A 22,857-nucleotide genomic window follows, 5' to 3' on the forward strand; every position below is an offset into this window, starting at 1 on the left:
ATTCAATTATTACTTAACCACAGGTTGTTAAGCTTTATTATATTTATCTTGAGATGTTTGTTTTTAGATTATATTTAAATATTTATCTTCATCTATAAAACTGTCAAAGTATCCATAATAAATCATAGTTTGAGTTTATATTTGATAGCTTTCTTTGACATCTGTCACTGGAATCCAAGGTAGGTCATAATTTAAACAGCTAATGTTAACATAAGTTAACAATAGTTGAAACCAACTAAAACTATGAGTAATACTTTCATAACATTTATTAATCTTGGTCAATGTTAATATCTACATGTAATACAAAATGTTTTAAGATTTCAAGTTAATATGATATTAATCATGTGTATATTTTAACGCTACCCAAGCAGAAAAAAGTTATTGTTTGCTGTTAGTTCATGATACCTATGATAACAAATGTATACAATTATACAAACCCAAGTTTGCTTAACATTGTAATTGCTTTTCATTCTCATGGCCTCTGTGCAGATTGTCTAAATAATGTTGCATAAGCATTTACATAACTTCTGAGCTACCATGACAACTGCACGTGAGCCGCTGAATCAGATTTTCATGTAACCATTCTTTCGCTCTTGAGCTGATGAAGCGATGCCTTGTAATAACACAGACTTGGTTCTCTTTGTGAGTGCCGTTGACTCTTGGATAGACTAAAGAGAAATGCTTTCAGAAGCCTTTTGAAAAGTTGTTGAGTCATATGCTGACTGGCCAGCAGGATGCAAGAGGCTGCTGAAGTAGAGCGTAAGGGACTCAAATGAATCATTTGGTCTACAACAATATGCTTGCATATTAAACCCACTAATTACAGACTGTAAATGTTTAATGATTCAAAAAATACCCGTATTTGAGTTATTTAATATATGGATTATTCTGAAGAAACATCTTGGATGCAGATTAGATAATCTGATAACAGTAACCCTGTCAACCCCTCGAAAATTAAGCAAATTCATGCAAAATAGAGATACATTCCAAAAGAGAAAAAAAATTATATTCCATTATGTTTGCAGATGTCTTAACTCACGGTGTGATGAGGCTTAATAAATCTTAATGAAGGATCACAATGTCCTAAAGACAGCATGTTCTTTGGTTAAATGTTTAGATGGTCAAGAACAAATCCTCCTACACCTTAAACTTTTATCAAGACCCCAGTCAACATTGTGATAATATTTAGACGATGTCCCAAGATAAGTCTTTGTTTTTCTTCACGTACCATTTTAGAACCATTGCAATACTAATCTTTGTAATTCTGTATATTGAAATGGCTCGGATGATTATGTAAATGTTGTGGTGTATAAATATGGTACCATGTTATACATCAAAATACCATGGTTTTGCTGAAGAAGAATATAGTATTTGTCCTTCATCTGAACTGATTGATAAATTTGAATTTATTATTACAGTCCACAGTCAACCAACAGGGTTCCCTTTTTCGAACAGTTGATCATGTTTCTAGACATGCTGTTCTACTTAAGCACTGAAGTTGCCAAACAGGCACTGTTCCCTTGTGCTATTTATTAAAAGGTCTTATTTTCAGAACTCAACAAAATGTTTATGGGAACCCAAATAGACCCAGGAGAAAAGACCTTGAATGAGGATTTAAGTAATTAGTTCCCAACAATGGAAACTTTCTTTTTCTTCTGAGCAGGGTGGGGGTCAAAGAAAGTAGCCCAGACTATTTACTAGTTATACTGCATCGCCTGACCTATAAGCATGTCACCCAGTCACGTACTATTATTGTTTTTATGTTGTAACTTAAATATGAGGATTGTCGTAAAGGGTTTACATCTATTTTACAACAGCACACTAAGCATGTGTAAAGTTCAGTACAAAAGGAATATAAATTACAAAAATGGGGTCAAAGTCACAGGAAGTCTTTTTTGCTGTGTCACCTGACCAAGTAGCCATATTCCCCAGTCAGATTTTTATTTTATTTTATTTTTTTATTTTTTTTATCTGTTTTCATGCTGTATCTACAATAAAAAGAGCCAGGGCTATAAAAATGATTTGCTGAATGAAAAAAAAATTATATACAGACAAATTCACAAACTAAGTAAATAAACCTTTAGCAGTTCTCATTGCTGTTGAAACTCTGTAACATTCAACGTCAAAATGTTTGTCTTGTGAATAAATAATAATTCACATTTGTATAACAAAAGAAAGGCTAAAATAATTGTTTATGGGGTCAATAAAGGTAATAATTCTCTGAAATGGAGATGTGATGGGTTTTAACCATAGACTGTATAAAAACAGGTTTTAACATAGATATATATACGTATCTATGGGTTTTAACACTGTTTTCTATGGCGGCGACACCGTTCAAGCCGCTGTGTTTGCTGATTGGCTGGTGTGAAGTGAGCGCTAGACTCAGACCAATCGGATAAGAGCATTGTCAGTGAATGGAAAACTACAAGCTAGAACACGCTCTTTGCGTCAACCTTCACCCAACCAATCATAATGCCAAGCGTCACGTCTTCGCTCGATGATTGGCTCTTATGGGCGGACGCTGAAGAAGAATTATAAAACCCATTAGCGCATGAGAGTATCTTCTTAAGGCTCTAACGGTGCTGCGGCATCTCTCATTACAGCCACACAGAAGAACAACCGGAGAAAGCTGCGTGGGTATTTTACCTTTCCATTTAAAATATCTACGCAGCCGCTCTGCTTGTATATTCAAGAATTGCTATCTTACGTCAACTGCGAGTTATTCGGATCTTGGAAATTTGCATTACAGGTAACTTACATGATTTTTGGTTTACGCTCATCACGCCAGTGTAAGTTACATTAGAATATTTGACATCATTTTCAATCGTGATTTGATGAAATGCGTCACGTTTTGCACTCATCTCATCTCTTGGGTCATTTCAACTCATCTTTGTTCTTGTTTCCTTAATTTGGTGTTGCGTCGTAATGTGTCCGTCGGATATGGAAATTGTCTCGCGACAGCATGTCTGATCAGGCTATTCGCGCATCTGACCAGTTTAACAGTGTGCGGTGAGGCTCGCTTCGCACAATGCGACTGTGAAACGATGAAGCCATCACTGGGAAACGCATGTCGACTGCTCTGGAAAGTTCTGTGGAGCGCAAATATCTCCGTTATTAAATGCATTATCACATATATTAAAAGTGAAAGAGAAATGACAGGAGTGTAGAATGCAGAATGTTAGGGACTGTCGCCATTCACTTCCATAGCGTGTGTGCCACATTAAGAAAGCTTACTAAGAGTTTTGGTTTCGTCACATTTGGAAGAACATGATCGTGAGTGTCACCGTAGTTTAACTTTTGCGTGAACTGTGTCTTTAAATATAGGCACAAGTGAAAGCGTGCGGTTTAGTTCCTTGAATGGACTTCAGAACTGACCCGTGCACGCGCGGCGACCTTCTTTTCAATCAAAAATTATTCACAATTTGCGGGTCAGTTGGGGGGAAACGTCTCAAGTGGCTTAAATGAGCAGTCCCACAGTTTTGCTTTCCAGTTCACACGTTGGTAACTGCGTTATCACGCTTTAAAGCTACGTGCTTATGGTTTCTAAACGTTGAACTTGAATGATTTGTGTCTGCTAAACTTTTTATGAGATGGACATTAAGTTTTTTATAAAACTGCATTTTTATAAACTGTCCAAAACAAACATAAAAACGTCTTGCACGTACTCCGTTTTAGGCACACACGCCCCCCGAGTTTACAGGAAAAAGTCTGTAAACTCGGTCACGTGTATTACACGTGTATATATTTAAGTGAAATCAGCAGCAGAGCTTTGTATTTGTGTATTAATAGGTGTACTAGACATCTAGCATGTCGTGCGATCGCAATTCAAAATGACTTGGCGATTTTGACCCTGGAGCGAACCGTTTTAAACAGGCGCTGTCCCTTTAAGAAATTCTGCGCACTCATGGTTACACTGAACTTATTATGTAACTATACATCGGTTGATTCGTAAGAAGTGCCGGCTGAAGCTAATGTAAAGTTTGCCTTACTGTAATGCAGATTATATAGGGTTCTATAATACAAGAGGAAAATATGAGTCACTTTACTGGTCATGACTAAGAAAGTGGAAATTGGATGGAGTGATCTTGTATTGTGTAAATTGGGCGGGGGTTTATGCTTTTGCAGCTCGCCATTTATTCTCTTTTTGTATGTAACAGGTGAACCACTATGGAGCTGTACAACAAAGACATATTTTCTGATGATATCCTGCCTGTTGTCATTGTTGGTAAGAGTTGTCATTATATATTTGTTTACCACGAGCTCTCGGAATTGTTAATGTACATTTACATGCATTAGGCATGCAAAACCATTCTATTTTTATTCTGTTGTTTCTCTCTCCCTTTCCTCTGTTCTAGACTGTACTTCTCTGAGCAAATTAAAATGCATTGCAGCCAAGGTCCAGAATTAACTAGAACAGGCTCAAGTGGAATCTGTGCGTGCAGAACTCTACAGAATGCCTTGGAAGGCATGTTATTCAACCATGTTCTGCACATCCAGAATCCCTTGCATTTTTGTTTATTAAATATTTTGTTTACTTTGAAAATTCTTTCACGTCAGTTAGCTTTACCATGTTTAAATGTGAGATTATATCATCTTAAAAACAGTGAGATCTCTTGTTCTGATCTGTATAGAGCATTTCCAGTATTCACATGCATCACTGTATTTCAGGTAATGGACCATCAGGGATTTGTCTCTCTTATTTGCTGTCGGGATACACACCTTACCTTTCCCCCGATGGCTTCCATCCCAACCCAATTTTGCATAACAAGCTGAAAGAGAATCCTCATCTGTCTTTGTTTGACCAGGTAATGCACACACATAATTCACATTTACCACACCTCTTTACATAACAAGTGGTAATCTATTATTTTTTTTCACCAAAAGCCCCTATAGACCACTACAAAGATTAGGGAATGTTGCCAATGACACACATTCTCATGTTCAAATACAGAAAAAAGAACAGTTTTGTTGTCTTATGTACATGTAGGATCTGGAGTACCTGTGTGAGGGTGTAGAAGGGCGTTCATCAAACCCTGTGGCTGTGCTGTTCGACGCCCTCCTTCTTCCAGATGGTGACTTTGGGGTGGAGTGCGCCTCCCCGCTGATATGGAGACATGAGCCAGAAAGGGCCACACCTCACCTAGTGCTGGGGAAGGGACCACCTGGAGGGGCCTGGCATGTAAGTAACCACACCTAACATATTTCTGGCGTCTTCGCGAATTCCTCAGCAGACACATTGGTCTCTTTTTTTTTTTTTTTTTGTTTTTTTTTTTTGTGAAGCTCTACTATGTGTCCCAAATACACGTGCAAGTCATGTTTCACTCCGAAATCTAAAAAAAAAAAAAATTATCTTCTCATTTTGGAGATGCTTTGCAAAGCTGTATTCCTAATAATGTCATGTGATAAAGAGCAATGAGTAAAATACATGAAAATGTGAGGTTTACTCTAATACACAAGGAAAGCCCTGAGGAAAAACACTTAGAAGGTACTGATGGAAAAGAACTCATGTGATTAATAGTTGCGTGTCTGAGAACAACTGAAACAGTGTCTTCTGTTGTGTTTTCGCACCAGTCTGATCAGATGTCATTCTTGTGCTCTGCCTGCTTCATTCCAAGATGTCAATTTGTGTTTATTTTGTTTGATGCCTGCAGGCGATGGAGGGCTCAATGCTGACACTCAGCTTGGCTAACTGGATGGAACTTCCTGGTGTGAAGCTGAAGGAATGGATGAGAGATAAACGAAGGTATAAAGAAGTTAAACAGAAACATTAAAGTTAATGAAGAGAATAATGTTTGTTATGGTGTAATGCGTTTTTCATATTGTGGGTTTTTTTGTGGAAAAGGCATTATGTGTAGAACACTTTCTGGTGCTCCAAATGATCAATACTGTTTGTTTGGTTTGTGTGTGCAGAAATCTACGTAATGACCGGGCCACACCAGCTGAGATTGCCTCGTACTATCAGCACTATGTGACTAAAATGGGTCTGGAGAAGAGCTTTGCTTGCGGCACCACCGTGACCTCAGTGTCTCGTGTTTCCCTTGAATCTGGCCGCTCCGTTTGGAAGATCCAAGGCCTCCAGAAAAGAGCAAGCAGTGGTGAAGAAATTGAAGTCCCTTTCGCGGTCTATGCCGAGAATGTGGTGCTTGCCACAGGGACCCACGACATCCCTGCCCGTCTCGACGTGGAAGGTGAAAACCTTCCTTTCGTTTGCCACAGCTTCTGGGAGCTGGAAGCTGCCATTTCGTCAGGCCGCTTGGACAGCGCTTCAGAGCCGGTTCTTGTGGTCGGTGCTGGGTTGACGGCAGCAGATGCCGTTCTCGCAGCTCACCACTTAAACACTCCTGTATATCACGCCTTTAGACGACCTGTGAGCGATCCGGCACTCATCTTCAACCAGCTGCCCAAGCTCCTCTACCCAGAGTACCACAAAGTGCATCAAATGATGAGCCAACAACAGTGCAAAGGGGGTGAGACGGTGGCCAATCTGTCCAACCAGCCTCTTTCTTCACCTGCTGATGGCAACTGTTATCCTGGTTACCTCAGTTTCCCAAAGCACCATGTGGCTGCCTTCAGATCTGATGGCAAGTGTGTGCTTGAGGATGAGGGAGGGAAACAGACTGTGCTGCAAGTCTCAATGGCGCTCGTTTTGATTGGTGCCCATCCCAACCTGTCATTCCTCCCCGAACATGGTGGTCCGCTGGCGTTGGACTCGGAAGAGCCAATCAGTTGCCGGCGGAACCCGCTAGACGTGGATCCATACACGTATGAGTGTGTGAAGGAGCCTGGGATGTATGCCATGGGTCCGCTGGTGGGTGAGAACTTTGTGCGGTTTCTGAAAGGTGGAGCTTTGGCCATTGTGTGTGATATCGCCCGAAAACGAAGTAAAAAACGTCAAGAGAATTGCACAGCGAGCTCATTGAATATTCAACTGACTAACTGTACACTGGAAGCATGAAAAGACTTTGACTTTTAAGGGGTGAAAAGAGTTTTGATATACGTGACCCTGGACCACAAAACAAGTGTTAAATGTAAAATTAGTCAAAATTGAGATTTATACATCATCTGAAAGCTGAATAAATAATAGTTTCATTGATGTATAGATTGGACAATATTTTGCCGAGATGCAAATATTTGAAAATCTGGAATCTGAGGTGGCAAAAAAAACGAAATACTGAGAAAATCATCATTAAAGTCCTTAGCAATGCATATTACTAATCAAAAACTGAAGTTATTAATGGTAGGAAATTTACAAAATATATTCATGGCACATAATCTTAATATCCTAAAGATTTTGACCCATACAATGTATTTTTGGCTATAGCAACTTAAGACTGGTTTTGTGCTCCTTGGTCACACATAGCTATCTATTCCAGAATCCACATGTATGTCAGAAAATGCTCAGTGGTTCTGCTCCAACTGACACAAAGGAATCAGTTGTTGAACAGTTCATGACCGTTCCCACATCCCACAGCGCACGGACACATTTTTTTGTTGTTAATGTCTAACTAACCCACCTCTGAACATTAATCTGAGTCTTCAGACACATGGTGCTTTAACACTTCAGGGATTTATTTTTCCATGGCTGCTCACTCGAAACACTACTCCTGTTCTCACAGCAATCATGTTCTGTTGTGCCAAATTAACTTTTGTAGGCTCAGTGTTTTCAAATCTAATATTTCCTTCATGTAAGGAAAACACAAAACTTATCTTTGCCAAGCAAATGCTGCTGTTGTATCAATGGTGGTACTAACCCTCTTACTGTCTTCTTCAGTGAATGTAGAAATCATAGTGGACCTGAAAAATCAGAAAGATCATTGTAGTTTCTTCTTCTTGTCTCCCGTACATTGCCTTCAATTGTAGTGAATCCTCGGTTATACCAGCAAACCAGACTTGAGTGTCTAGAATTAGGGCTCTTTAAAGTTTAAGACGTCCTTGTTGCATGATGCTGTTACAAACCTAAAGCCAAGCTCAGTGAGGTCCGGCTGCTCTTACAAAACTGACCACAAGAGGGCCTTTGCACGCCGTGAGTGAAGCCAGCAACATTGCATCAGACATGATCTATCATGACGTTATTTGAATTAATTATTAATCCTCCATAAGCTTATTCAACGTTGTGTTAACCGACATGGGCCAAATATATGACCTAGAGGACCTTTTGATGCAATGATTGCAAAATCAAAACAAATGCATATATTGTTCCTTCAAGAAGATTATTCATGATTATGATGCAACCTCCTTTTTTTTTTTTTATCTAAAAACTATTACTGCTGCATTAATTGCGTGTAAGTTATGAACCCCGGCAGCTCTGATAAAACATGTTTGTACTTTTTTATGTATAGTTTATCTACATGCGTTGTTGCAGTCAAATACTTTTTTTTTAAAATAATAAACTGGAGCCTGAAAACAATACTGTGTATTCATTTGTCTATCTATGACTACTACTTGGTCTGTGCAGTTTTTATTTTTATTTATCAGTTTACAACATAACAAACAAAACAATACAATCATTGCACATTAAACATTATCAGAGTATACAAATGTAGTACATACATCAACAGGTTCATTTTGTATGAGCAAATTAAAACTGAAACAAAGTTATAGCACATGAAATGGAGAAATTTGTGTTAACAGTAGGTGAAAAATTATACCATGAGTCAAAGGGGGTTCATAGTAGATGAAAATATATTTATATATTCCAGGTCTCCAAGAATATGCGGATTTAGTTTTTAAAGCTGTATGTTAAATATTCCATATGTAGTGTGTCGTTTATAATACATTTAAATAATTCAAATGTAGGTGGTTGTTCTTTTTTCCAATTCAGTAAAATTCATTTCTTAGATACATAAGAAATCACACCTATCCTTTTTATAAATAGAGAGTCTAATGTTTCATTTAAGTCCACCCCAAAAATGTATTTTAAAAGAGTCTTGTGATATGTTTTCCCCAGGGTCATCACAGAGAACTCATGTACAGAATCCCAAAACTCATTTAATTTTTCACAGTTCCAAACAAATATGCATAACGGTGCCCCTGTGTGTCTTGTATCTATTGCACAATGGGGATGCACCAGTATATATCTTACCAAGACGAACTGGAGTCAAATATATTCTTTTGTATAAATTTGTAATTTCGGTCATTATTTTGTTACTGGTCTGTGCAGTTTTAAGAATGTTGGTAAAGCCACTAAGGTTTTAAAAAGTTTAGACTTAAAAAAAAAAAAAAATTCAAACTTTTCCATCCATAAAAGGGTCACATGATAACAACATGGCTTTTGTGTGTTGGTTAAACTACAAGCAGGTATTGAGTTAATTTTGAATTCAAAGTCTAGAGTTCTTCAAATATTTTCTTTAATATTGCTTTTTTAAAAAAATATGTTTAATTATTAAATATATTAAAATATGGCATACATAATATATACAGAAATATTAAAATGATGTAAAAAAAAATAGGCAGTACAAAATATGTACTGTAATTTCTGTAATACACCAGTAGCACATCACATATTACAAATCACTACTAAAGTTTCACCACTAGATGGAAGCATTTACTAGAGCCTAAGCCTTAAGGACATCTGTACTAACAAAAAATAAAATAAAAAATAAATTACGATTAATTTTTTTTTATTCAGTTAGAAATAGCTCTTTTCAAGAGAAATGAATTCTAAAATGTTTACTTCTAATGTTCTAATGCAAATTAAACAAATGAAAAGATACTTTGTGTGTGGTTTTACACTTATTTATGTATATATGAAATGACCTGTTAATTTTATAGCAACACTTAAAGACACTGCCTTCCATGGACTCTGTGGGTTTGGATGTTTGTGCTGTGAGTGGGCACACGAAGCTGTGTGGGAAGCCCTTTGCAGACTGATGAACAAGGTGACCTCCGCTCTCTCCTACAGACAGACAGGTGGCCACTGGAGGACGTGATGCTGACTTCATCATGTCTGCGTTGCTATGAGACCGCTGAGCTGAGAGGTGGACTCATTTCATAATGTCAGGTAACAGCACAAGGCTGGGCAAGATTACAGTGATGCTGACTCATAGATGATATGAATCCCTGAACACCAGCTCTTCTGTGTAGGCTACAGAAGAAGAGAAAAATGGTTATAAACAGTGATGCAGTTGGTAACTATTTTTGCAGTTGGTTCACATTTTTGCTTTTACTTGTTTGTCTTAAATGTTTTTAAAAGTACAAACATTTAATATTGTGTCTATTATGAGGTCATATTATAATATAGGTCATACATATATTATATGTGACCCTGGACCACAAAACCAGTTATGAGTAGAACAGGTATATTTTTGTAGCAATAGTCAACAATACATTGTATGGGTCAAAATTATATTATTTTTATTTCACATAAAATAAATAATTAGGATGTTCCATTAAGATATTTTGTACATTTAGTGCCGTAAAAATATAAAAACACATTTGTTTTATTAGTAATATGCATTGCTAAGGACTTAATATAATATAATAATTAAATAATTTTTTGCACCCTCAAAAAACAGATATTCAAATAGCTGTATCTCGGCCAAATATTGTCCTAACCTAACAAACCATACATCAATGGAAAGCTCATTTATCCAGCTTGCAGATAATGCATACATAATTGACCCTTATAACTTGTTTTTTGTTTCAGGTTCACATATTATTTACATACATCAACTACTTGAATGTTATGACAAAATTAACGGAAAAGCACGAACATGTCCGAAGTACTCGTGCTCCGCCCCCGTTTGAGTTCGTCGTCAGCCACAGAAACGGGTTAGAAAGCGCGAGAGCGACCGAGCCAATAGTGAATGTTTACCACTTACACTGTGGAATCTATCAGGAGCCGAAACTTTAGTCAGGTTTTGCTGTATTCATTTCACCCGAAAAGCTATTTCAAACGGCAACCGCTCAATATTATCTCTATAAAGGACATATCAGCGGCTGGATCGACTGAATGAAACCATGAGGAATAAAAAATACGGCGGTTGTCGCGCTCTAAACTAACGTGGCTATCGATCCAGCAGAGCCAAGATTTTGAAAACGCCGAGCCAGGTACTTCGGCGCAGACTTTCAACGGTCGGTTTTTCCTGCGGGTTTACCTGTGCTTACGTGGCACTTTTTTGACCTGGATACTTATTTTTAAAAATCCAATTTTTAGGCTTTTTATCCACTTTTGTCGTGGCGATGCGACGTATTTTTAGAGGTTTAGTAAGTTGCGTGGCCGGGACTAGTTTACTTGCGCCAGTCAGCCAATCAGCGGAATAACACTCACTATTTTTGCTTTAATTTATCCACTTTTGCCTTATTCACACGGTAGCCTTCAAAAACAGCATCGTACTGCACCCTTCAGATACTGACAGCGGGTTTCGAGGCGAGCTTTCATAAGCAGCACTGCGCGTGTGGTAAAATGGATGCGGGAATGGAAAAGGAGTGCAGCGCTTTGGGAGGGCTCTTCCAAATCATCATGAACGATATGAAGGTGAGTCCCTCTCAAATTGAAATAACACACCCGATGCTTTGATTTCCCCCCAGCACCATGGGTGGGTTTGTAGTCTGTCTGTAGAAAGGCTCGGAATAAGTTATTTTCCAGCTGTTCTGGAGGGTTGGCAACAGTTCTGTGGTTGGCCGGCTGCTGATAGATGTGAATCCAGGCGCCCTGTGATGTGTGTCCCCTTCAAATCTCCATTTACATCCGTGTAGGCTGATCCTCTCGGATATACGAGAGCATTTACTAGTTAGAAAGACTGAATACATTTAGGTTATTTGTTTAGTAATATACAGTAGAAACATATTTGGTTATTCCACCTTCCTTGTTCAAAGCCACTTCAAATGGATTGCTGTCTCACTAACATAAAACTAGCATTTTATTAATATGGCTAATTTGACAAGCACGTTGGTATTCTTTTAAATACATTGGAGCTTGGAGTACCATCTTAGTAACGTTACATCCATGTTTTGTTTATATACATGTTAATGCAAGATCTATACAATGTCAAAAAATATGGTATTACCATAATACCCTGTTGTAAATATGTTAACAGATGGCACCATGGCTGAATCATATTCATATAGCATACTGTTTGATCTGCACATCAAGGACACTATGGTAAATGTAATTTAAATATGGCTGTGTATATAAATGAGCACGGAAGATACGATGGTATATGAGTATAATATTTATTTAATAGTAACATGGCATATATTAAAGTGCTGAGCAATTATCCAGCCTATCAGTCTATCTAAAATGTGTCCGCTTGGTTTATCATCTGTCAGAAGTTCTAGTTAACAGTCTCGTGCGTTTTTAAGTTATGTCCTGTTGTCTAACAGCAATGTTGATGTTCATTTTTAGACACTGGATGGTGACTTTTAATGCATTGTAACCTTAAAACAGAATTACTCTTCAAATACTACTCATGCCAGTTGTTTATTATAGTAACTCTGACTAATCGTTTTCCTCGTTGAAAATGTGTTGTAATGCAGTTGTGTGTGAGCGCGCACAGGTGAGCAGGAAGTCTTTAACGTGTGTCACATCCGGTTGTAAACGTGTGACTCAGGCTTTATTCATAGTACTAAAATCTAGACATTAAGGCTCAGTTTGCAAGTATGCATTCAGTCAAAGCATTGTTTTTTTTTTGTCGTTATAAAAGTTTTTCTATTAGGATGTTTATGCATAATTTTATGTGGAAAAAGGCATTGGATGTCGTTTTTTGACTCTTTGTTGTACCTACTAGTGTTCTCAAAGCATATATAAGTTAAAAAGTGTAACATGAATAATGTTGCTCTATGTAATGCAACAGCACATATTTCTTAATGTTCAAATACATTGTGGGTCACAGTATTTTAGGAACTCGGATTGTTGCTTGTTTGGCATTTAATGCTTTGCATTTATGATAAAAATGTTTCTATGTTTTTGTTTGTACTCAGTCAAGCTATAGTCATGAGAGAATAAATGGACCAGAGGTTTTTGGCAATGTCTAGCTATCCATTTGTATGCGTGCTGTTAATGTGGAAATAGGCCTATTGATTCACATGAAGGGGGAAGTGTGCAGGAGATCCCCATTATTGTTTGTGTTCGCGTGAATTTGTGTGCATGTAAAGTTATGATTCACAAAAAAATAGCTGTGGGGCAATGGCTGGCTTGTGATCTATAACAACCCAATAAATAGTGCCGACCACAGAGTGCAGTGATGTCCAAGTGCATGGAGAAGTGTGAACTGTTTTCTGTGAAAGTTTACATTTTTGTCCAGATTTAAAGGTAAATAGTTCACCCAAAAATGAAAATTTTAAGTTTATCTACTTACCCCCAGGGCATCCAACATGTAGGTGACTTTGTTTCTTCAGTAGAACACAAACAGAGATCTTGAACTCAAACCGTTGCAGTCTATCAGTCGTATAATGTAAGTGGATGAGGATCATGGCTTTTGGAGTCCAAAAATATACTCAAACAAAACCAAATTAAACACTGAGGCTCATGACGATACATTGATGTGTAAAGACACAAAACTGTCAGCCGTAGTCTACCGACAACTAACACAAAATCGTTTTCAAAATCAACAAAGAATCACCTGAGATTTTAACATCGATTTTGTGTAGATTGTCAGTGAATTACGGCTCAGTGTAGTAAATGCCAACCAGTGTTGCCAAGTCTGCGGTTGTTTTTCATGTCCGCGGGTCAAAGTGAGCCCATTACAAATAACGTGATATTTAGCCCCTAAAATGCTAATTTTACCAAGACAACCCTGATAAATAAACGTATATTTTAACCCCGGGAAGTGATTTTTATCAGGGAACCTTCTGGAAGCGCGATTGGGCTAGCTTTGAGAAGCAACTGGGCAGGATTTGTTGTGAAATCCTGGCAACCCTGATCTGAACGCACATGCTGGAGATATACTTCTAATTACAGGAGCGTCTTTACTGATGAGATGTGCATGAAAATCGCATTCGATTTTTTGCACAGCCCTATTACTGCCACCTATCTCTCAATTGGACAATTGACACTCTATCTACAAACTCAATTAGGAGTGTCAATGGTCAGACGGATGGTTTTGTATCTTTACACATCAATGTATCGTTACGAGCCGCAGTGTTTAATTTGATTTTGTTTGTGTATGTTTTTGTACTCCCAAAGCCGTGATTCCCACCCTGTTACATTATAAGACTGATAGACTGCAATGGTTTGAGTTCAAAATCTAATTTTGTGTTCTACTGAAGAAACAAAGTCACCTACATCTAGGATGCCCTGGGGGTAAGCAGATAAACATCAAATTTTCATTTGTGGGTAAACTATCTCTTTAACGGTTTAGTTAATCCAAAAACAGACATTGCGTTGTTTTCATATGGATTACTTTATCACAGAATATCTGTTTTCGGCAACATTTGTTTAGTTTTAAAGTAGACATGTCAAGCTTTCTATAGATATCTCTCTCATGTCTCTTCGTTGAGTATTCACGGAGTTACACTTCATTTTATTGACGTGTTTGTAAATGAAGATCAGCGGAGACAGGCTGCAGACAGCACACATACTGATAAGATGCTCGGGAGAAAACAAACACACAACTTCATAATCATACTTCGCGTTGTGATTCGGAGATGCTCGTTGTTCTAAATAAAGTTGATAATGAACCCTCTTTTATGGCCAAATGCTTTGAAAATCCCGCCTTGTACTCACCGAGATTAGAAAAGCAGTCATCAGTGAAATGTTGTGAACACAACAAAAGGGATTTGTTGTACTGCTCTGGTATTGTGGTGAAAATGAATTTTAGCCATTGGTTCTTCTGATCTTCATTCTTTGGCAGTGAAAATAAAACAAACATGCCTTTACAATTAAAAACACACTGTCTCCTCGACATGATGCTATCACACCAACCAGAGCGTCTGTGTGGGGGGGGTGGGGCAGGGCAGAGTTCCGTTTCTCCCAATACGGTAGGCGGAGATTATTATGCAAAGTGTTCCTAGTGACGTACATAGTGATGGGCAAAAGATTTGAAATCTATAACGACTCGTTTCAGCGATTCAGAGTCGACTCCTTACTTTAGAAGCCAATGACTTTATAAATCGTGTACTTTTTGGTTTAATTACTTTGCACATTGTTTACACTGATGGACAGCTATATCATACACTGTAATACAGGTATTTTTTTATTTCCCATCTGTGTGGCTCTTTAAAGATCATATTAAGATATTTGCTTGGTGTGCTTTGTAATCAAGCAGAAGTTTTGAATCAAATAATACAATGAGCAAAGCTTTAATACTATTACTTAAATAAGCAGGACTAAGTAGCTATTTCCACATGCCAGATGTCAGGTATTTGTAAGAAATCATTCTGTTATACTAGTCTACATTGAAATTGTTATTTTGGGTAGATCTAATGTCTGTATGCTTCCTCCCCTCTTAGGTTGTACTCAGTGTTGCACCTGATTTCCCAAATGTTCAAGAGTAATGTATGTAAAGTGCCTCGCTAGCTGCTGCTTACTTGGGTAAAATGTCACTTATGTTGACAGCCCTTAGTGTAAGCGTAGGCTGTGAAATACAAAAGTAAAAAGATAAATTGTAATCGGAGACAAATGTCACTGGTCAGAAATAAGTTGTTTCTTTTAAGAATTTGATGTTTAGCAGTGTTAAGTAGTGAGGGATGTGAGCTTGGTTGTCATGGGTTTGTTTTTTCTGCTTTGCTTGACGTTAATGGATTGAAGCAAGTGTTTTCTGGAATGCACATTACTTAATTTTTCCTTTCACACCATTGAATTTTTTTTTTTTTTTTCTGGTATGGTCTGTGATTCATGCTTCTCAGTTTCAAGTGTTACAGCTCTTCACAGAACAAGTTTGTGTTCTGTGGAAATTTTGCCAGTTTTTGTTCACCAAAAAAATTGTGCAAGTCAAGAATTGCACGTAATCAAAGGGATAGCTGACAAAAAAAAGGCAATTCTGTCATCATGTACTAGGGCTACACGATACTGGGAAAAAATTACATTGCGATATTTATTATTTCTGCGATTATATATTGCGATATGAAATCTAATCAAATTTTTTTCTTACAAACAAAAAGGGATGCACACTTACATTCTCATTTTAAATGATAGTATTATTTAAATTAGAGTAAATTATTTGCTTGTAACTTTAGGATATGGTTTGAATTGTTATCATGTTAACTAACATGAACTGACCACGAGCAATTATTTTGTTACTATATTTATTAATCTTTGTATATCTTCGTTTATAAAAACAAATGTTCTTGGTTTGGTAATGTTACTGTACAGTGCAGTAACTATGTTAACAAATACTGTACAACTTTTGATTACAACAATGAAGGCTATAGTGCAGTTTAGTAATAGTAAATGTAAAATAATGTAGTTAAATAGTTTAATAAATAGGACATTATTGTAAAGTGTTACAGATTTTTTTATACACCAATTCAGATGTCTCGTGAGTTCAGTGTTGGACAGGTCAGTTGTTTAAACCATTCATTCAATTGAATTGGTTCAAAGGAATCATTCATTCGAGAATCAGACGTGTGCATTGTGTAATTATCTCTGCAGTTTAGGATATCGCACAAGATTTGACAACACCGAAAACATTTCATCACTGGATAGTTTTTTTTTTTTTTGGACACCATTCGTGTCAATTGATTTCGATTAATATGCGTGAGGGAGAGAGAGCAAGACAGCGCTCTTGTTGTTTGAAGATGGTGAAGGTGAGCGTGCGTGCGCGGTCGGGGCTCTTTCGCTCTTGTTCTCGCTCGCTCTCTCTCTCTGCTCATTCTTATATGCCCTGTTAAACTGACAGGACTTAAAAACTCTATGATGGTTAAGATGCGCTATTAAATGGTAAATGGACTGCATTTATATAGCGCTTTCAACAGACCCCATGGCTAGGGCTGGGACAACGCGTCGAGGTCATCGATAACGTTGACGCAAAAAATACGCAAAATATGCGCATCGATTCGTCGACCTGTTTTTATTTCTCTAAAAAACGTTTGCAAAACGTTTACCTTATGTGCGCTGAATATACGCGATGGCCGGATCAACATTATGTCCAACGTTATATAACCAATCCAGGGGTTTTTCTGCATTGATCTTTTTTTTGGTGGCTGTCAAAGCCTTATTTGATTGGTGAGTGATGTAGAATGACAGGGCGCGTACGAGAGAGAGAGCCCCGGCTGCGCACGCGCGCACTCACAGTCTTCAAACAACACGATTGCTTCTTGCTCTCTCTCTCTCCCTTGTGCATATTAATCAAAATCATTAAACACGATAGAAAAAGGGCAAAACATCAAAGTTTCACGGGCGCTCGCGGACTCACAGTCTTCAAACTACACGAGCGCTCTCTCTCTCTCTCTCTCTCTCTCTCCCTCCCATCCCTCCCTCGTGCATATTAACCAAAATCATTAGACACGATAGAACGCCAAAGTTTCACGTGGAGAATTCTGAGATTTTTTTTTTTCTTCTCCATGACAGGCTGCTGGCTCCCACTATTTATATATATATTTTTTTTTTGAAAAGCACTCTCTGTATTAGCTTAATGCCCTCAAGTTTACATAGTTTACTGTATTCTTTCAAGCTCTAAACAAGAAAATTTTTTATTGAATGCTAGACATCAAGTTGTCGTTATTTTCATCTGAAAGAAGAACTTTTTTCAGTAATAGCCCTATGTGTTAAGTAAGCTTGTTTCAGTGAACTGTGTTTTTTTGAAGGTTTTATTGAATGCTATCTCTATAGAAGTGCAAAGTAATGCATTCTTAGTCAGTCTTTTATTTTGTAATTTTAAGAGCAATAAACATATATTGCAATGTTAAGGAATTCATGTTTTTTTCATTCAGATATGTAAATCAACATGTATAAATTGTTAGTAGTCAATTAATGGGGAGATAATCAAAATCGAATTGGTCTGCAAAAATTAATCGTTAGTTTAATCGATACATCGAAAAAATAATCGCTAGATTAATCGTTTAAAAAATAATCGTTTATCCAAGCCCTACCCATGGCCATCCACAAGCGATTTACAAGTTGCCTAACATTCACCCATTCACACACCGACTGCGGTGTCACATTCAAGGCAACATCCAGCTCGTCGGGAGCAGCTGGGGTTAGGTGTCTTGCTCAAGGACACCTCGACACTTGGTCATGTGGAGTCGGGGATTGAACCACCAACCTTCCGGTTTGTAGACAAACTACATGAGCCACTGCCGCCCAATATATAATCCACAAATCACATTTGTCAAGGGCCGGGGAGCATCTGGCCCATACAGTTTATGAATAACGGATCAACTACAACAGCCTACATCGCACATCCTGCAATGTGATTATCGTGGATTCGTGCATCGTGATATCGATGCTTAAATGACACATCGTGCAGCCTTATCATGTACACATCCTAAAGTATTTTTAAACCTTGATGGTTAGGGTTTTCATGATTATGAAAGTTTGTCTTTGAAATGCAGTAGTAAATTATTTTTATCCTAAAAATTATAATAATAACTCAGATTAACCATATATTGCCGTAGTCGTGTGTTCATTAGTCACGTTGAACAAAGTCCTTTTAGGCAAGTCGTGCCACTCGGCTGCCATCTTGGCAATGCCTTTGGGCAGCTATTTCAGTCTAACAAGACAGAACTGCACTTTCACTGGTCACCGGGAGATAAAAACTGCATGTATAGAAAATTTTTCCCACAGGTTATACTTTTACTATGCATGCGCAAGGTTTCCTCAACTTAGCGCATGCGTGAGTGGAACCAGACGATAGGCTTAAATGTTTCCTGGCTTGACTTTTAAAAGCAGATGATTGGCTTTCCAGCGAGAGGGGCGGGACATGTGGATACAACCGCCATCTTTGCCGTTACTGGTTTTCCTTATATAGTTGAATGGAGGATTGAGGAAGTGGCATGTCTCTTATAAATTGTCTTTGCGTTGAATCAATGAAAGCAGTTAAAACTTGTCTTAATTCAGCTCCAGCGATAGGCATGTCCTGGATTTCTTCTTCAGGGCATATTTGGATTTTCAGCATGAGAGCGTCCTCTGGCTTTCGGATGGAGATTTACTGCTGATCACAGAACTGTGCTTCACTGAAAGATATGCATAACAATCGCAGCTTCTGCCTAATCGCGATTTATTGCCTTTGAGATTTAATAGGTGAAAGTGCTGCACGAAATAGTTTTGCATTTGCATTGCTACTATTATTCATTGCAGTACAGTTAAGAAAGTGAGAATATAACATCATACGAAAATAACATTTTATTGCATTTTTGTAAAAATTTGGAAACGATTTTCAAAGAAAAGCCATAAAAAAAAATGTAATACTACAAAATCAAAGAAAAATGTTATGAGTGATATCGCATAAACAGGTTTGCTCTAAGCATTGCGCAGATGCAATAATATACTGAAGTAATTCTCCACTATATTGTGTCAAATCTGTAGTTAGTTGTGTATGTATGTTTGTTTTTTTAAATGTGCGAATTCATATAATTCTTACAGTTCAGTTAAATGTAAATAGCAAAAATCACAAGCATACCTGATGCACTGGACAAAACTTAAGCAAAGTGTGCTGGTTCAGTTGCATTGTCTTGAAGATAGTGATTTATAACAAATCGTAAGCTAGTTGGCAACATTTTACACCCATATCCTTCAGGATTGATACTTAAAATCATACAGCTTATTGTGAAGAAATGCAGTCTTATTTTTGATTTCATGTTTTGCCTGGTGGACAATAACACAGGTAAAACATCCCTTATATTTACTTCTGAATTGACTTAAGCCATGTTTAATAACCATAATGTCATAGCAACTACTGTTTTGCAGCCTTTTCGTGTCCCTCCCCCTCAAGAGCCCAGTGTCTATTCCTGCTGGACACTGATCATTAAAAGGCCTCAACACTTTTCGTTGACATCAGCCAGGCTGTTTGAGGCCGCTTAAGATGTATTGGAGAAGGTAATGATTTTTGTCTACAGCTGAGGAGCTGTCTGCCTGTGCACATTCCTGCTTCAGGACGTCCCCCTCCCCCCTCTCCACCATCCCACAATCCCTCCGTCTGACGTGTGTAAAACTGCATGTTCCGTGCACAGGCCTGCCTGTGAATCACCTCTGAAATGCAACCTGGTTAAGACCGTCCTGACACTTGTACGCCTGGTACACGTGCACGCACACACACACTGGATACACCCTTTCTGCCAGCTAAAGCAGACACACCCTCGTATACAGGCGCAGGTGCCTATTACACACATGCAAAGCTTGTGCTGATGAGAGACTTGATGACTCAGTCAGTTTGGAGTGCTTTATGATATTCAGTAGTGGTTAACCCATTTGGGTTTCTCTGTGGCTGATTACGATATGTTAAAGAGTAGGGTGGCCTATCTGAGTATTAAACACTTAAATTGCACTTAAAAATGTCTGCATGTCACTGTTTAGATGAGAGAATATCGAAGCTAATATTCTCTCCTCTATAATTTCCACAGCACTAACTTCACTTTTCTGAGCCATTTTTGTGATAACTTAGCTAGGGCTGAGCGATTTTTCCTCCTTTTATAGATTAATTCGAATTTAATGTTATGACACAATTTTATTTTTTAGAAATAGCAAAGAGAAACGTTCGGCCTGATAGTGGAAAAGCGGCTTATGAATCGCCCATGAGTGAACGTCATAATTCAGTTCATCTGGAAGAGAAGACAAAAATGCAGAAGAGCTCAGCTGTGTGGGAGCACTTTAAATTGAGTGAGGACAAGACAAATGCAGTGTGCCAGATATGCAGTTTGAAACTGTCCTACCAGAACAGCACATCAAGTTTGAAAAATCACCTGAGTTCTGCAAGCAGTATGCCTATAGTATATTGTTGGTGTAAAAAAAAAGAAACGCTTTTATCCACTACGTTAATCAGTAATTTTTTTAAAATTTGCACTTAATTTGCTTGGAAAATACTTGCGAAAATGGTAGTCTGTGCTCCTGTAGCCTACACTGAAAAAATAGAGTGCCCTCTCGCTAGTTGCTGTAGACGGTAATGTTTTCTCTTGCGACTTATAGTCCAGTGCGACTTATATATGTTTTTTTCCTCATCATGACGTATTTTTGGACTGATGCAACTTATACTCAGGTGCAACTTATAGTCTGAAAAATACGTTAATGTGTCTTTATTAAAAGTATTGCTCTTAACAGAGCTAGCTGTGTGTTTTGTGTCACTAGTGCAGTGTCTGTTCTCGGAGCATGTAAGAGGCAAGTTGCTTCAGGTTCGTGCTGTTCTGTAGTTTATTACAAGTTGATTTATTCTGATGTGTCGAGTGTCCATATTGCACCAAAATGCAACACTGCACCCCCTTGGCTACACACCCGCCACGCGTGAAGTTTATTGGATGAACGTTTCTCGACATAATAAAAATGCAACACAGAAATTTCTACCTTTATTAGAGAGAGAAATATGTTCAGCCCCCTCCCTCCGAAGCTTCGAATATTCGGAGTTGATTACTATCGAAGCTTCGAAGCTCAAGATATGATATTTGGACCAGCTCTAGTTGACGCATACTCTGTTTGCTGTGCGTGTGCAGTCTATGTGTGGTACGTAAGCAGTGCAGAAGCAGCATGTGCTGCTCACTGTGCTTTCACACAGGAGTCTGCATTATTTTGATTTCAAATCCAAACATTTTTATTTAAAATGCTCTTCCAGCATTGTGATTATTTTTTTTTTGCACAGTACAGTATAATACAATATTTTATAGATGTGTTTAAATTCAATAAATATAAGAAACACATTATTCAATGCTTTTTCCTTTTGCATTTACTTCTAGACTTGTATATTAAGTTGCTCAAGCTAGTGGCAAAACATTTAAAGGGGTCATATGACGTTGCAATCACTCCAAAGAGAAAGAAAAATTTAAATCGCATCATATGACCCCTTTAAAGCACAGCTCATTATTTGTGTTCAATATGAAAAAGAAAATGCATATTAATACACCATTAATGCATATAATTAATGTCTGTGTTTCACAGCCAACACATATGGCTTGTTGGCTAAGTTTAAAGGGAAAATTCTTTATGAACCGCAGGATTCCTTGTAATAAAGATTTAAATGCAACAGAAAAGGCAGCACAGCTGACTGTTTCTTTTAGTTTGTTTTAATTTGGAATGTTTGTGATAACAAAAGTAGTTTAAATGTTTTGCCACTTGCTTGAGCAACTGTGTTGTGCTGTTTGTAAGCTATTGTGCAACAGATGCACAAGTGTATAAACAAAAGTGCACTTCATGATCGAACATTTAGGTGAGATTAATGTATATTTCTAAGTCTAAAAAATGCTCCCCTCCACCCCTCAAATAAAAAAAAAAAATTCCATGAGAGTCACAATAGTTTCCCATAAGAGGAAAATACCCCACATTTCAAAAATTAAATTCAGGCCTTGAATAAATGTCTAAAAATCCTGAGTGAAGTAATACTATAAATAATATATAACTGAATCTAAATTAATACATAGATATTTAATATTGTTCTTTTTTTGTTTAACCTTTTTTAATTCAGTGTGATTTAAAATTTAGATAAATTAGATAAATTCTTACAAAATGAATTTAAATACAAAAAATGATTTAAAAGCATTTCCGTTTCGGTTTTCGGCTAAGTGCATTCAGAATCTTCAGTTTCGGCCAAGAATTTTAATTTTGGTACATCCTTAAAAAAAATAAAAATAATAATAATAATAATAATAATAACAATTATTATTATTATTATTATTATTATTGCATTAACTAGCAATTTTTCCCCACTCCCACAAGTACTCTAAAATGTAAAAATGGGCAGAAACAGACATTCAAATGGTGTTTTCATATAAAATGTTCTCCAATAATCTGTTTTATTTACAATTTGGAAAAAAAATACTGTTTACAGTGTATTTTGT

General features: G+C 37.5%; 2 protein-coding genes across 6 annotated transcripts in view; both read left to right on the forward strand.

Annotated features, from left to right (window-relative positions):
• The first annotated feature begins 2,529 nt into the window (after positions 1–2,529).
• On the forward strand, positions 2,530–8,407 carry LOC113105079 (oxidative stress-induced growth inhibitor 2-like). 3 transcript variants are annotated; one of them, XM_026266186.1, is made up of 6 exons: positions 2,530–2,749; positions 4,158–4,225; positions 4,669–4,805; positions 4,988–5,179; positions 5,652–5,743; positions 5,911–8,407. In XM_026266186.1, exons 2-6 carry the CDS (start codon positions 4,168–4,170, stop codon positions 6,953–6,955), a joined length of 1,524 nt encoding a protein of 507 aa, XP_026121971.1. In that variant the 5' UTR covers positions 2,530–2,749; positions 4,158–4,167; the 3' UTR covers positions 6,956–8,407. The 3 variants fall into 3 exon arrangements, with proteins under 3 accessions (XP_026121971.1, XP_026121972.1, XP_026121974.1); XM_026266187.1 differs by having other exon boundaries at positions 2,543–2,633; XM_026266189.1 differs by having other exon boundaries at positions 2,555–2,637.
• A 2,363-nt stretch (positions 8,408–10,770) lies between these two features.
• Positions 10,771–22,857, forward strand: part of LOC113105077 (metastasis suppressor protein 1-like) — a 51,231-nt gene continuing 39,144 nt past the window's right edge. For 2 of the 3 annotated variants that reach the window (XM_026266184.1, XM_026266185.1), the window contains exon 1: positions 10,771–11,476. In XM_026266184.1, coding sequence (XP_026121969.1) covers positions 11,405–11,476 — 72 coding nt within the window. In that variant the 5' untranslated portion in view covers positions 10,771–11,404. The remainder of the gene's footprint in view (positions 11,477–22,857) is intronic. The other variant, XM_026266183.1, reaches the window with a different exon arrangement.

The sequence above is a fragment of the Carassius auratus genome, chromosome 6 (genome assembly GCF_003368295.1).
Source record: "Carassius auratus strain Wakin chromosome 6, ASM336829v1, whole genome shotgun sequence".
In the NCBI taxonomy this organism is placed as follows: domain Eukaryota; kingdom Metazoa; phylum Chordata; class Actinopteri; order Cypriniformes; family Cyprinidae; genus Carassius; species Carassius auratus.

Excerpts from the sequence above, each read along its gene's own strand:
- LOC113105079 (XM_026266186.1), top strand. The coding sequence starts at position 4,168 with ATGGAGCTGTACAACAAAGACATATTTTCTGATGATATCCTGCCTGTT. Across the intron at positions 4,226-4,668 it reads CCTGCCTGTTGTCATTGTTG|GTAATGGACCATCAGGGATT; the intron begins GTAAGAGTTGTC and ends ACTGTATTTCAG. Across the intron at positions 4,806-4,987 it reads ATCTGTCTTTGTTTGACCAG|GATCTGGAGTACCTGTGTGA; the intron begins GTAATGCACACA and ends ATGTACATGTAG.